The sequence below is a fragment of the Bubalus kerabau genome, chromosome 6, assembly GCF_029407905.1.
Source record: "Bubalus kerabau isolate K-KA32 ecotype Philippines breed swamp buffalo chromosome 6, PCC_UOA_SB_1v2, whole genome shotgun sequence".
Lineage (NCBI taxonomy): Eukaryota > Metazoa > Chordata > Mammalia > Artiodactyla > Bovidae > Bubalus > Bubalus kerabau.
This window is the reverse complement of record NC_073629.1, coordinates 94,009,030-94,024,902: the sequence shown is the minus strand read 5'-3', so window position 1 is coordinate 94,024,902 and position 15,873 is coordinate 94,009,030. Positions and strand designations below refer to the sequence as shown.

Here is a 15,873-nt window from a genome sequence, read left to right as displayed (position 1 = left end):
AATGAAGGGGCAGCCCTTGAAATTTCCTGGAAGTCATTTTAACTGGTGGGAGAGGGGCTTTGAACAGTTGGCTGGTGAGGGTGCAATGGCATTGGCTACCCACCTTTTTGTGCCTGTTATCAGAAGCAGTCAGAGCACAGATTCCTGATATTTGGAGGGTCCTTTTCCCCACCTGGACTCTCACAGGCTAAGTGCAGGCAGCTCTAGGAGCATATGCTGGTGGCTGGGGAGTGGGATGGGACATGGACAGCTATTGTGGAAAGAGCTGAAATTGATGGAAATGAGCCACAGTTTATTGTTGAAACATCCTGTAGAAGTTGCTAGCATGGATATAAACTCCTTTTTTCACCCTTTCAAAAACTTTTTTATTTATTAAATTTTTGTTGTGCTGGGTCTTTGTTGCTACTCACAGGCTTTCTCTAGCTCTGGTGAGCAGGGACTACTCTCTAGTTGTGGTTTGTGGGCTTCTCGTTGTGGTGGCTTCTCTTGTTGTGGAGCACGGGCTCTGGGTGTGTGGGGTCAGTAGTTGTGACACATGGGCTTAATTGCCCTGTGGTATATGGGATCTTCCTGGACCAGGGATTGAACTGATGTCCCCTGCATTGCTAGGCAGATTCTTGACCACTGGGCTACCAGGGGAGCTCCCTTTTCTTTCCGTATTTCTTGAAAATGCTTGTCCACTGTTACATTACGTTGTGTGTTGCTTGGTAAGTCTGATGACAATCTAATTCTCTGATTTGTTTTGATATTTTAATTATTTTTAAATGAAAGAGATGAATATTTTTAATGATAAAAGGTACAATTCACAAAGATAGACATCATAAGCCATTAGACACCTAACAACAAAGAAACAAAGATACATAAAGCAAAAATCAGAACAGATCTAAGGGAAAAGAAAAATACAATCATAGTGACTCATATTAACATTTCTCTGAGTATTTTATCAAGTGCAAAAAAAAGAATAGGAACATCTTGAGTAATGTCATTAAAAATTATAGTAGATTTCTATTCATATTAATAATTTGTTTGATCTTTTTATAAGAAGGCCCTGAAGGTTGTTTTTCTTTACCATTAAATTTAATCTTTATACTGTGATATGTCTTGGACTTGATTTGGGTCAGTTTTCCCAGGTGGTTGGTGGGAGTTCTTTCAGTGTGTTGATTTAGGTCTTTTTTTATTTCCGGAAAGTTTTTTTGGTAGTAATTTTAAAAATTAGTTCATTTCTTCCCCAGGAACTTCAAGTATATGTGTGTTGTATCTTCTTTTCTATATCAGCACTCAATCTTAGATCCTTTTAACTTTTTTCTTTTAAAATTTCTTTATCTTGTTTGTTTCTTGCATTTCTTCTCCTTACTAAATTTTAATCAATTCTGTTATTCCTTGGATACTTTGTACTTAGTTTTTATCTTTGATATAACTTGATCTTTTTTTTTCCTGAGTTTAATCATCCCTGTTTCATCTTTTTGTTGAATGTATTTTTTTCGCATCCAATAATCCTTATTAAGAACATTTAATTCAGTTTAAAGTGGTATGTTACAGATTTGTTTTTGATTTATGAGAAGAATTTTTCTTAGCTGAAATGTGTAGTTTTGCTTCAGTGTATAAAGCTGTTACAGGTCTTAGTTGTGGCACATGCAGTCTCTGAGGCATGTGGGATCTTTAGTTGTGGCTCTAATTCCCTGACCAGGGATTGATCCCCAGCCCCCTTCACTGGGAGTGTGGAGTCTTAGCCATTGGACCACCAAGGAAGTCCCTAGATTTGCTTTTTAAAAAAAATCTTACAGTAGCTTTATATGGAATTGGTTTTAATCTTTTTATTTCTTTGCATTTAATTGACTGGTGTCCTAATTCAAAAGCATTCTTCTGTCACTTTAGTGATGTGATGTTTCTTCAATGAATGTTGTTACTGCTGATCATGGTGGAGTGGCAAAGGGGTTGTTTTTCTTTTCATTTTTGTGAAATCCTGAATTTTACCCCCTTTTTTTAATTTTTCTTCACTTCCCAGGAATGCTGAAAACTGGATAAAATCTAGTTTTATATTTTTAAATAAATGTTTAAATAAATAAACATTTATTTTTCATTTATAGTTTGGGTAAGGTTACCATTATTCTCCAGACCCAAAGTCTATATATAGACTTGTGGAAGTTATTACTTTAGTGGTGGTGGTGGTTCAGTCGCCTAGTTGTGTCCGATTCTTTGCAGCCCTATCAACTGTGGCACACTAGGTCTTCCCGTCCCTCACCATTCCATCTCCTGAAGTTGGCCCAAGTTCATGTTCATTGCATCAGTGATGTCATCCAGCCGTCTTATCTTCTGACACCCTCTTCTCCTTCTGCCCTCAATCTTGCCCAGCATCAGGAACTTTTTCAGTAAGTTGGCTGTTTTCATCAGATGACCAAAATACTGGAGCTTCAGCTTCAGCATCAGTCCTTCCAGCTTGTATTCAGGGTTGTACTTGAGTGGTAGCAAGGACGAGTTATCTTAATATTAATGAACTAACTAGTTCTATAAAAGTTCAACTCCTTTTTCATCTTAGTTATTTTATCTTTTTTTTCTTCCCCTATCTTTTTTTGTCTGTTTTATATGAGTACTTAGAGAACACGCATTCATGGTTATTGGTTGTTTAAGAATTTACATGCTATGCATTATTCAGTCGAGGTCTCAACTGTAACACAGCTATAGGGAGATAGTATTTGAGTCTGTCTCCACTGCTTAATTGGTTTGTTATATTTAGCAATGTACATCACCTTTCTGGAGCCACAGTATAAAAATGAGGTTGAGAACATTTACCTACTAGAATTACTGAATGAGATCAACATTGTAAAGCTCTTGAAACGTTTAAGTGAATATTTATTGTTTCAAACACTTGACACACTAAAAAAAGCCTTCCTTGTAGGTGAAAGGTGAAACCTGTTGGTAACATCCTTGTTTTCTAGGTTGCTGGAGGAGCAAATATAAGTCAGATTTCAGAAGCACTGAGCTGCTACAGGAATAGATCATGTTTTATGAAGGAAGCCCTCTACAGGCTCTTCACAGAGACGTTTTCAACGCAAATAACCATGCCTGCTATTTTAAAGGTAACTACAACTCAGAAATGTAATTTTTATAACTACTTATTACTTGATTCAATTAAAGTTGTTTAAAATTTGGAAAACTCAGCAGTGGCCACAGGACTGGAAAATGTCAGTTTTCATTCCAATCCCAAAGAAAGGCAATGCCAAAGAATGCTCAAACTACTGCACAATTGCACTCATCTCACACGCTAGTAAAGTAACACTGAAAATTCTCCAAGCCAGGCTTCAGCAGTACATGAACCGTGAACTTCCAGATGTTCAATCTGGTTTTAGAAAAGGCAGAGGAACCAGAGATCCAATTGCCAACATCCGCTGCTGCTGCTGCTAAGTCGCTTCAGTTGTGTCCAACTCTGTGCGACCCCATAGACGGTGGCCCACCAGGCTCCCCCATCCCTGGGATTCTCCAGGCAAGAACACTGGAGTGGGTTGCCATTTCCTTCTCCAGTGCATGAAAGGGAAAAGTGAAAGTGAAGTCGCTCAGTCGTGTCCGACTCTTTGCGACCCCATGGTCTGCAGCCTACCAGGCTCCTCCGTCCATGGGATTTTCCAGGCAAGAGTACTGGAGTGGGGTGCCATTGCCTTCTCCAACATCCTCTAGATCATCAAAAAAGCAAGAGAGTTCCAGAAAAACATCTATTTCTGCTTTATTGATTATGCCAAAGCCTTTGACTGTGTGGATCACAATAAACTGTGGAAAGTTCTGAAAGAGATGGGAATACCAGACCACCTGACCTGCCTCTTGAGAAATCTGTATGCAGGTCAAGAAGCAACAGTTAGAACTGGACATGGAACAACAGACTGGTTCCAAATAGGAAAAGGAGTACGTCAAGGTTGTGTATTGTCACCCTGCTTATTTAACTTCTATGCAGAGTACATCATGAGAAACGCTGGGCTGAAAGAAGCACAAGCTGGAATCAAGATTGCTGGGAGAAATATCAATAACCTCAGATATGCAGATGACACCACCCTTGTGGCAGAAAGTGAAGAAGAACTAAAGAACCCCTTGATGTAAGTGAAAGAGGAGAGTGAAAAAGTTGGCTTAAAGCTCAACATTCAGAAAACTAAGATCATGGCATCCGGTCCCATCACTTCATAGCAAATAGATGGGGAAACAGTGAAAGACTTTCTTTTTTTGGGCTCCAAAATCAGTGCAGATGGTGACTGTAGCCATGAAATTAAAAGACGCTTACTCCTTGGAAGGAAAGCTATGACCAACCTAGACAGCATATTAAAAAGCAGAGACATTAGTTTTCCAACAAAGGTCTGTCTAGTCAAGGCTATGGTTTTTCCAGTAGTCATGTATGGATGTGAGAGTTGGACTATAAAGAAAGCTGAGCACCAAAGAATTGATGCTTTTGAACTGTGGTGTTGGAGAAGACTCTTGAGAGTCCCTTGGACTGCAAGGAGATCCAACCAGTCCATCCTAGAGATCAGTCCTGAGTGTTCATTGGAAGGACTGATGTTGAAGCTGAAACTCCAAAACTTTGACCACCTGATATGAAGAGCTGACTCATTTGAAAAGACGCTAATGCTGGGAAAGATTGAGGGCAGGAAGAGAACGACAAAGGATGAGATGGTTGGATGGCATCACTGACTCAATGGACATTAGTTTGACTAAACTCTGGGAGTTGGTGATGGACAGGGAGGCCTTGCATGCTGCAGTCCATGGGGTCACAAAGAGTTGGACATGACTGAGCGACTGAACTGAACTAACTGAACAGATTAAACACATTGAATACAGTTACTTAATATGCCTTATTCTATTGTGAGTCACAGTGCCCACACAGTGAAAAAAAAAAGCAGTATTAGGCTTAAACTGCCAGATCATCTCATGTTTTGAGCATTTTAATCAATCTCAATTGTTCAGATTTTTGAATTTGATCTGAGCATGGGATGATAGAACCATTGCCTAAAACAGGACTTAATCTGAAAACATGAATTCACTTTGTATAAACATTTTTATTTATTCCTTTACTCTTTAAAATCTAAGATAATAGTTTTTTTTTCCCAAAAATAGCAACCACAATATCCCTATAAGAATAGAACAAAATAGCAGTAATTGAAGGTAATTAATTCTAGCATTTAAACTATTGTGAATAAAGTAAAGTTACCAGTATTGATAGGGTCAGACTTTGCTTTCCTTTACAGAAGGATGAATTTGTTTTAAATGTAATTGGAAGAATTACGTGGTTTGAGAAAGAAAACTGCTATTATTTAAAATTAAGTGTAAATCGAAGTCTTAAAATTATTGTTTTTATTATTTGTAATTTCTGCAGTTCCATAAAAATAGGCTATTTTTATGGCTTTTTTTAGGCTATTTGTGTACCATGGAGAATTAGATTTACTCATAACTTAAAAACAATACCGTATAAAGGGAAAAACTCTGGATCTTTGTTTCCCATCTGTAAGGAGAAAATTGAATTAGATATTCTAAAAGTCCTTTTCATATCTATGTGAGATTTTGTGATTTTTTTTTTATTGAAAATCATGTTTGTTTTACTTTCTATGTATTTATATTGCAGATGATAGCAATTACATGAAATCCTAAGAGCAGTTTATAATATAGGAAAAAACAGTTTCCTTAGAAGCAGTGTATACTGGCTCTGAGTTCATATAGGTGTCAAAGTAAGGGGTTCTGGTCTTTCAGTGGTTCATAATCTCAGGGCTCATTTGTATATCAGCCGACTGGTCTCTGAGGAGGGGAGGGATCATTATCCCTATTTGATAGACAAAACAGATCATGTTGTCCCTGAATGTTGGAGCAGGTATGGTATACACTTGGTATAACACCTTCATTTTAAATTTATTTCTAGGTCTACACTATATGTCTTCTATTAATAGTTACCTTTCTAATGTTAGGTTTTTTGTTTGTTTTGTGGCCATGCCTCATGGCTTGTGGGATCTCAGTTCTCTAAGCAGGAATTGAACCTGGGCCATGGCAGTGAAAACACAGAATCCTAACCACTAGTCCACCAGGCAACTCCCTAACGTTAGGTTTTATCACTTTTCAAATTCAAATTTCTTCCTCCTCTTTTGGTGGATTCATCCCATCTTTTTGTCCACTTTGTGTTTTTCTTTATCACGTTTCCCTTCCCTCGTAATTCCCTTTCCATTCCACTCCCACCCCCATTTCCTATCCAGATCTTATCTGAGACCCTGCCTAAATGTGTTCTCTGAATGAAACTTTTGACTTCCATACCAGAGATGATTGCTTGCTGTATGACCACCTTAGGCAGCACTTTATTTATACCTCTTTTGTGGTGCTTTTTTTCCAGTTTCATCTTTTGACATCTCTTACAATGTTATTTGTTTATATACCCTATTTCTTTCATAAGGCTTTATGCTAAGGAGGAGGATATAAGTGATTCCTGTTTATTTCCCCTATAGTGCTTATCATAATGCCTTGGAGGGACTGAGGCTCTATAAATCACTGTGAAATCACAGATGAGGAAACAGGTCCAGAGGAAGGAAGTGAGTTACCTAAAGTCACACAGCAAATTAATGACTACGTTTGGGTTAGAAGGTATTGCTGGTGTCCTAAAAAATAAATGTTGAGGATGGGAAAAAAATCTATTACTTTTTGTCCTGATAAGCAAGTATTTTTGATAACACAGAAATAAGACTGTGTAAAGAATGCTAATGTTGTCATATACCACTTAAAATAAATTCATCTTCAGCTTGTGGCTGCAGGAATGAGGAATCACCCATTGGATTTGCCAGTGCAGTTCACAGCCAGTGCTTGTGCCCTCAACTTAACACGCCAGGGCCTGGCCAGCGGGATGCCTGTTCGTCTGTTGTCAGAGGTTACCTGTCTACTTTTCAAGGCTTTGAAAACTTTCCCCCATTACCAGCAGGTAATTTGATTTTAATATTTGACTGTGCTTCTTGAGGACAAATACATGAAAAATATGTTTTATTTAGTTCTGATTTTTCATCCTGAGAGAGAGAAGGAGGGAGGGGAGGGAGGGGGAAAAATAAATGCATGATTACTGTAGGAAAAGTAAGAAATATAGATAAGTAATATGGTTTAAAAATTTTGCATTTATCAGAAAACAGCTACCCAGAAACATCCACTGTTAACACTTTGGTACATCCTATAGGCTTAGCAACATGTGTGCAAATTAAATTGAATTGAGTCATAGATCTAAATACAAAAGCTAAGTCATAGGTCTATATAAAAGTCATAAAACTAGAAGAAAACATCAGAGTAGGCAACATTTTCTTAGGATACAAAAAGCACACTTCATAAAAGAAAAATAATAAATTAGAATTCATCAAATTAGAAGCTTCTGCTCAAATACACACAGAGACATTAAAAAATGAAAAGATAATCCAGGACTGAGAAAAATGTCCATTATATATATATGACAGAGGACTTTTATCCAGAATGTAAAGAACTATTAAATAGGTAACACAAGATAAACAAACCAATTTTTTAACAAGGCAGAAGGTTTGAACAGACACTCCATGAAAGAAGATAGCGCGGGTGACAAATGAGCACTTGAAAAGATGCTCAGTATCTTTATCTATCAGGGAAATGCAAATTAAAAGCACATTTAGATACCACTGCACACTTAGATGGGCTTCCTGGGTGGTACTAGTGGTAAGGAATCTGCCTACCAGTGCAGGGGATGCAAGAGACACGGGTTTAATCCCTGGGTCCAGAAGATCCTCTGGAGTAGAAAATGGCAACCCACTCCAGTATTCCTGCCTGGAAAATCCCATGGACAGAGGAGCCTGGCAGGCTACAATCCATGGGGCTGCAAAGAGTCGGACATGACTGAGTACACACCACAGCCTCACAGCGTAGATAGCCTCATAGATAACACTGCACACCCCCTAGATTGGTTGAAATTTAAAAAGTGACAGTATCAGGTGTTGACAAAATTGTACAGAAACTGAAATTCTCATATGCTGATGTTAAGAATGAAAAATGATAAAACCAATCCAACAGTCTGGTAATTTCTTTGAAAGTTAGAGATATACCTTTCATACTACACAGTTATTTCACTCGGAGAAATGAAATTATGTAGCCATATGATGGCATACACAAATGCCCGTAATGTCTTTATTCATTATCCTCCCAAACTGAAAACTTAATGTCCAGCAACAGGTGAATAGATAAACCAATAATGGTATATTCATATAAGGAAATACTGCTTGGTGATAAAAAGAAGTGAAGTACTGATACATGCCACATGGATGAATCTCAGAAAACATTTTATGCTGAGCAAAATAAGCTAGACATGATAAAATAGATACCATATGACTTTATGTGAAATCTTAGAAAAGACTAATTAATGACAGTATGATTTTCTGGGGTTGAAATTTGCAAGTTGGGAATGGAGTGGAAAGTGTCACAGTGGAACTTTTCAGGGTAATGGAAGTATTTTTTATGTTGATTGTGGTGGTGGGTAAAGTTATACATAATATTTATAAATGTGTCAGATCTGATTGAAATGTATACTTAAAGTTAAAATGGAAATCAATCTATTAAAATTACAGTAACATGATCTTTCCTCACTTAAATCTGTATTTCCACTTTTTCTTGAAAAATTGGATGATCCTTCTCAATTCAGTCTGAATTCCTACATGGCCATCATTAGTTGGAGCTGATTAATAACTGCCCCCATAAAAGGGCCTGAACTGTTCAGTTTGCTGTAATTCCTTCCGCTGCCCTGTTGTTTTGCATTCTGCCATCTTCACTTGTTTATGTTACTGCCTAGTTTCTGTTGGCATTTCAGGTTTGCTACCCCTGCCTCATACACTATGCTGCTGTCACGGCAGTACATGCCACTGGCCTACTCATGGTCTTTCAAAGAGGTGTTACAATTTTTTATTCCTATAGCTTTCCTAGAAGTCCTTTTCTCTCTCCTAGTTCAGTTCCTACTAGTCGTAGGTAGAAAGTAGAAGCTCTGTCACAGAGTTAGTTATGAGATCTGGTTCAGACATAGTCATTCATTAGCTGGGCCAGGCTTCCAGGAATTGGTTTAGATTGACGCACAGGCAGGCAGCTTCCCACATAGATCCTTCTAGGGTTCAGGGGGAATGGAGACTCCCTCTCTGCCAGAAAGGAGAAAGATTACTCTTTGGGCAAAGGTGAATGTTTAGACTTTAATAGTAAGATTGATACCAGAAACTATGTAAACCAACTATACTTCAGTAAAAAATAAATTTAAAAAACTATAAAAAAAATAGTAAGATTGAATGAAGAACTTGGAAAGGACCAGGTATATAGTGGGTGTTCAATAAGAAAAGCTTAGAAGCTTCCAAATGCTTAGAACCTTTGTTTAGAATGGGTGTACATTTGCTCATAATTATTTTTCTTTATTCCCTTAAAGTTACAGAAGAATTGTCTTCTCTCCTTAACCAATTCCAGGATTCTTATGGATGTTCCATTCAACAGGCAAGTATAAAATTGGATGATCTAATTTTGGGGTATTGACCAGTATTACTCTGAGCTTTGTTGTCTTTTGGTTATTAGCCTAGCAGGGGTCTGATTGAGGCTGCGATAAAGCATTTGGCGAGAATGTTCTGTTCAGAAGTACTGTAGTTATAAATGTTGTCTCTCAAAGTGTGAGTCCATTTCAGGGCACTGAGTGATAACATGGGTGCTAGAGGGTTAAATATCGAATCAGGTTATAGCTCTTCCATTATCCATATGCATGTCACATCTTCCTGGATCCGGGATCAAACCTGTGTCTTCTGCATTAACAGGTGGATTCTTTACCACTGAGCCACCAGGGAAGCCTTGCTCTTCCTTTTTGCATACTCTTCTTTTTGCCGAACACTCTTGGTTTTCATAGCTGAGTATAAGTCCACAAGTATTTTTAAACAGGATTTTCTGGGGAGGCTGAGTGATTTCTTAACTTCTCATGTATAGTTTACAAAGTTTATGGTGAGAAAAATACTGTTTTTTAGGTTCGATGCTGCCAAGTTTGTTATGAGATGGCTCGGTAAGCATGAAAGTCCCAAGATGCAAGCCATGGCAGTGAGCATAACCTCTATTCTAGCCCTGCAGGTAAGTGGTTACTAAATGCAAGACCTCTTTCTCTAGTCTTAGTGGAGCAGTGATAGAGTTTGAAACATTTTACTTTCTGCTTTTTCGTTTCTAGCTCTCACCTGAGCAAATTGCACAACTCAAAGAGGAGGTTTTCATGGCAGTTAAGGTAGGTTGTCACTTTTCAGAACTTTTCAATAAAAGTAACAGTTTAAAAAATTAAGAACAGTTTAAAAGTATTATAAAATGAACAGTCTGTAGGACCTGCTACCCAGAAGAAGCTATTCTCTACTCTTCAATAGCTGTTTCTTCTGGTATTTACCTCCATATTTCTAAATGAAATGCTTATAACTGCAGCTGTTTTTTGTTTTGGCTGTGCTGTCTTCGTTGCACTGTGAGCATTCTCTAGTTGCGGCATGTGCTGTGGGGGCTTTTCTTGTTATGGAGCTCAGCCTCAGGAGTTGTGGCATTGGGCTCTAGAGCACTTGGGTTCTCTAGTTGCAGTGTGTAGGCTTAGTTGTTCCATGGCATGTGAGATCTTAGTGTACTCACACCTCTCCACCACCACCAGAGATTGGATCCATGTCCCCTGCATTGGAAGGTGGATTCTTAAGCACTGTACCACCAAGGAAGTACTACAGTTTATTGATTTATCAGTTGTAGATGTTACCTCCTGATTCTGCTGCTGTCAGTTCAGTTCAGTTCAGTCACTCAGTTGTGTCCAACTCTGTGACCCCATGGACTGCAGTACGCCAGGCTCCTTGTCCATCACCAGCACCTGGAGCTTACTCAGATTCATGTCCATCAAGTCAGTGATGCCATCCAACCATCTAATCCTCTGTCACCCCCTTCTCTTCCTGCCTTCCATCTTTCCCAGCATCAGCATCTTTTCCAATGAGTTAGTTCTTCGCATCAGGTAGCCAAAGTATTGGAGTTTCAGCTTCAGCATTAGTCCTTCCAATGCATATTCAGGACTGATTTCCTTTAGGACTGACTGGTTTGATCTCCTTGCAGTCCAAGGGACTCTCAAGAGTCTTCTCCAACACCACAGTTCAAAAGCATCAATTCTTCATGGTTAGTTGTTACAACCTTCTTGGTGTCAGATCCTTTGTTCTTGAGGTCAGGTCATGGTGAGGTAGCGAAGTTTCTGTAAATCTCCACCAACAAATGTTACTCTGTTTTATAAGAAAGGGCAAGGTCCCTAGGCAGAAATTTCACCCTCCAAGATCCAAGTCTAGCTATGAGGTGGGGGTCCCTGCAGGGGTCAGTTACCCTGTCACAAAGCATTGTCCAGCACCCAGTCTGGGTTCTCTTGCCAGTGTCCAGGCCTGGCCAAAAAGGTGCATCTCAGTTGGCATCTCCCTCAGGGCCAGGTCTCCAGACCCTGCCCAGTTGGCATCTCTTAGGGAGCCAGGTGCCCTAGACCCAGCCGTTCCTCAGCTCCTCAGGCTGTCCAAGTGGTAGGGGCTAGGTCCCACAAACTGCATCCTGTACAGACTGCCACTGCTATTAGATCACAGAGGCAGGGATGGGGGAAAGGGCCATAACCTCAGGGCCTGGCTCTGCCAGTGTGTGGCCTTGGCAAGGGTTCTGTGTCTCTGTAGGACACAGGCCTCAGCCTGTTCTCTGGGCCCCCCACTGATGCACGGCTGGGTGAGCTGGAGGCTCCAGGGAGGAGGCAGAGATCCACCTCTTACCTCACTCTGCACAGGACGACCACCACTCTGCCTGCCATTGGTTGAATGGTCGCTCATTGGCAGTTGCTTGCTTGTAGGAGGGGCCTATTGCCCTGCCGACCAGTAACTGAGCAGGATCACTCATTGATCACTCGTTGTTACATTGTTAGTGTTAGTGTTAGTGTTACAATGTTAGTGACCATTGATCAATGGTCACTCGTTGACAGTTGCTGAGTTTAGGGAGGGGCCCACTTCACCACCAACCCGTGCCTGAGCAACCATTAATAGTCTCTTGGTAACCATAGTCTGGTAAGGGGGAAAGTGGGGGCCAATGGCTGCAGCACTGGCTGCATGCTGAGGGCTGTGCACAGCCATGCTGTATTACACTTTCGATTCTTGCAGCTTTATTTTTGTGAATCCTTTAGATATATTCTCTCTGACTGTATAAAATATTTGAGGTGGAATTATAACAGAGCGCTGCCAAGCACAGATCTTAGCACGTGGCCATCACTGCGTACTATTACTGTACACCCTGTTACCAGCCATTGATTGGTGCTGCAGTGGGCCCTCCCACGAGCGGCTAACTGTCAATAAGTGACCGTTATTGGTCCTGCTCAGCCATTGGTTGGCACCAGGTCCCTCCCACAGGCAACCAGCTGTCAATGAGTGACCATTAGTGGTCCTGCTCAACCATTGGTTGGCACCAGGCCACTCCCACAAGCAACCAACTGTCAATGAGTGACTGTTAACGGGCCTATTCAGCAAACAGTCAGTGGAGTGGTGGTCGTCGGGGAGAGTGAGGTAAAAGGCGTATCGGGGTCTTCTCCCTGGGGACCTCCAGCTTACCTGGCCTTGGGCGCTTGGGTAAGCTGGGAGGATCAGGGAACAGGCTGGGGGCTGTGTCCTGCAGGGCTCCAGAACCCTCGCCAAGGCCACCTACTTGCCTTGGCCCAGGCCTTGAGGTAGTGGTGAACCTCTCCCCAGTCTCTACCTCTTGACCTAATGGCGGTGGCAGTCAGCATAGGATGCAGTTGGCGGGACCTGGCCCCCACCATACAGGTGGCCTGAGGAGCCTGAAGGCCAGTTGAGCTCCTGGCTTCTCAGCGATGATGGCTGGACAGGGTCTGGGGACATGGCTCTGAGGGAGCTGCCAACTGAGATCTGCTTCTTCAGCCAGGATCTGGACCTCAGAGGCTGAAGTTTTTGCCTAGGGACCTAGCCCTTTCTTGTTAGGACAGAGAATAATATTTGTTGGTGGAGATTTACAGAAACACTTTACCTCACCATGACCTGACCTCAAGAACAAAGGGTCTGATACTAGGTCCCTTGTGGAAATGGCTCTCTTTCCTTTTACATGATAGTCTAGCATGTTTGAAAGAAAGCATGAATACTAGCTTAACTTTGATCTAGAAATATTCTAATATGAAATGGTATGTTGGAATCTGTTAGTTTTTTCAAGCTGTTAGGACATAACGATTATAATACTAGTGTTATCCTCTAGCCATAGTAACCTGCTCGGTGGCATAGAACAGACGGTTTTTCCTCTAGAATATCTCTCCGCTCCCCTCCCCCCATTCCCTGTGTCCTCATTCCTTGTGTAGCTGCCTTATCCTCTTTTTATTCTGGTCTCAGTTTAGATAGTACCTTTGTATGTGTTACTGAGTGCAAGCACAAGTTTATTCTGTTTGCCACACAGCAGGCCAATCAGGAGATGAGTTGATGGAACAGGAAATAATTATTTTAATCAGATAACTAGCAGACCAAGAAGATGGCAGACTAGTGTCTCAGAAACCGTCTTGCCCCAGGGACTCCCCTGGTGGTCCAGTGGTTAAGAATCCGCCTTGCAATGCAGAGGAAGTGGGTTCAATCCCTGCTCAGGGAACTAAGATCCCACATGCTGTGGAGCAACTAAGCCAGCATACGGCAATCAGTGAGGCCTGGCACCACTTAGAAGGTCCTTGTGCCTCAGAGAGCCCTCATGGTGCAACAAAGGTCCTGCATGCAGCAAATAAGACTTGATATTGCCCAATAAATAAGTATTAAGAAAATTATTTTTAAAAGAACCAAACCCATTTTACCCAATCGTAACTGAGATACGATTTGGACTCCTTTTATGTACAGGAGGGGAGAGGGGCTCACTTGGCACTGACCAGCGGCTGAGCAGGATCACTAATGGTCGCATGTTGACAGTTGCTGTCTTCAGGAGAGGGGCCCACATTGTGCCAACCGATGGCGGAGCGGGGCTGCTATAGCTTGCCCCTGCCTTGCTGCCACCACACTGAGCAGAGCAGTGCGACATCAGAAAGCGGCCAGGTCTGAAGAGCTGCCAGATCACTCCAGCATGTTGTAACTCTGGTTGGGGCGAAGCACAAGGTGCACAAGCAGTGGAGACCACAGTGGCTACGTGGAGGCAGTTGACACGCCCATCCCTGGGATTGCTGTCTGAGGCAGGGGCGCTGTGGGTTCAGCCCATACCGACTTCACTGGTCAGCTCGTGACTGATGAGGTGACCCAGGTGCAAGTGTCCCTGGAGTGGAGCTCTAGCCTGCCCACCTGTGCGGTGGGTAGGCGGCAGGCATGGACCAGTGGGGTCTCTGTCACTGTGTGCAGAGAGGTGCAGTGTGGTGCAGCAGCCCCTGCCTAGATGGCTGGTGCCAGGGATGGGGGAGGGAAGGGCCCATCACACTTTGGGAAGGCTGGTGTTACATTTGGAGGTTTCTCACACCTTTTCTAAAGAAAATTCTTAGGCTTTTATGTGTTTCCTTCAGAGCATTTACCAAATCTTAAAATTCTTTTATTTAGTTGAGAAAAACCAATTATCTTTTTTTTTTAATCTGTCTCTCTTACCTGAATATGTGCCTGCCTTCCAAAAGGTGTTGACTAGATACTCTTAATACATGAATAATGGAATAGCTAATATGTACTTGATTATGAGGTTTATTAACAAGCATGACAAACTAGATTAAGTGATTATTAAAATTTAATATTTTTTTCTTTTGAACCTCACAAAAACCCTAGGAAATAGGAGTAACTCATTTTACAGAGAGACGGTAGGAACCAAAGCTATTAAATGATCAAACTGGGTTTAGAACCTCGGTTTGATTCTAAAGCTTTTCTTAACCATTGCTTTCCTTATATTGGAAACATTTGAGTCAGTCACCAGCATATCTAACTCTCTTTTTCTTTTTTAGGATCTTCTAGCAATAGTAAAACAGAAGACTGCTGAGAATCTAGATGACATCACCCTCTTGTTTACTTTGAAAGCACTTTGGAATCTTACAGAACAGTCTCCAGCTGCTTGTAGGCACTTTATTGAAAATCAAGGATTGGCGATCTTCATCCAAGTCTTGGAGGTGGGAAGACAGGATTGACTTTATCTGTAAAGTTATTTTCTTCATGATAAAATAACCTGTATATTCTTTTCACAGACTTTTTCAGAGACAGCAATACAAAGCAAAGTACTTGGTCTTTTGGTAAGGTGAATTGTTTTGAATTAATTGTAATTAATTAAACAATAAGAAAACTAACACTTATGTGTTACCTACTATGTGCTAGGCACTTTTGTAAGCAGTTTACATTAACTTGTTTGATCTTCACACCATCTCTATAAAGTAAATACCATTATATATGAGTCAGCTATTGCTGTAAACAAACTACAGCTTAAAACAGCATCCATTTTATTTACTTGTGAATCTGTGGGTCAGCAGTTTGAACTCAGCTCAGCTGTGCACTTCTGCTGGTTTTATGTGGTTACTTATGTCACTGCAGTCGTTCATCAGTGGCTGAGCTAGACCTAGGTGCTCCAGGATGATCTGACTCTCATCTCTGGTAGTTGGTGCAGGTTGTTAGCTGGGCCTTGTGTCTCTGTGAGCTTCCTCACTTGGCGGTTTCAGGGCAGTGGTAGAAAGCAAGTCCACTGCACAAATGCTTCTTCAACTTCTGCTTATGTCAGATTTTCTAATGTCTCACTGGTCAAAAGCAGGTTATACAGTCTGGGGTGTTTTCCCACAACCACTTCTCCAGTTCTCTGACACCAGCTGGATGTCCTACAGTTCGATTCAGCTAAATTCTGTCACTATCAGGCATTAGCATCAGATCCTGAAAAGCTCAGTTCCACAAGTCT

The 15,873-nt window shown here is 41.1% G+C and overlaps 1 protein-coding gene across 7 annotated transcripts in view; it reads left to right on the top strand.

The window, feature by feature from the left end:
* The window catches only part of ZYG11A (zyg-11 family member A, cell cycle regulator), a 64,594-nt gene that overhangs the window by 41,369 nt on the left and 7,352 nt on the right, over nucleotides 1-15,873 (top strand). For 5 of the 7 annotated variants that reach the window (XM_055585860.1, XM_055585858.1, XM_055585855.1 and 2 more), the window contains 7 exons: nucleotides 2,937-3,077; nucleotides 6,752-6,928; nucleotides 9,416-9,480; nucleotides 9,996-10,095; nucleotides 10,190-10,243; nucleotides 14,942-15,103; nucleotides 15,179-15,223. In XM_055585860.1, coding sequence (XP_055441835.1) covers nucleotides 2,937-3,077; nucleotides 6,752-6,928; nucleotides 9,416-9,480; nucleotides 9,996-10,095; nucleotides 10,190-10,243; nucleotides 14,942-15,103; nucleotides 15,179-15,223 — 744 coding nt within the window. Of the gene's footprint in view, nucleotides 1-2,936; nucleotides 3,078-6,751; nucleotides 6,929-9,415; nucleotides 9,481-9,995; nucleotides 10,096-10,189; nucleotides 10,244-13,871; nucleotides 14,064-14,941; nucleotides 15,104-15,178; nucleotides 15,224-15,873 lie in introns of those variants that run through there. The other 2 variants (XR_008716007.1, XM_055585856.1) reach the window with 2 other exon arrangements.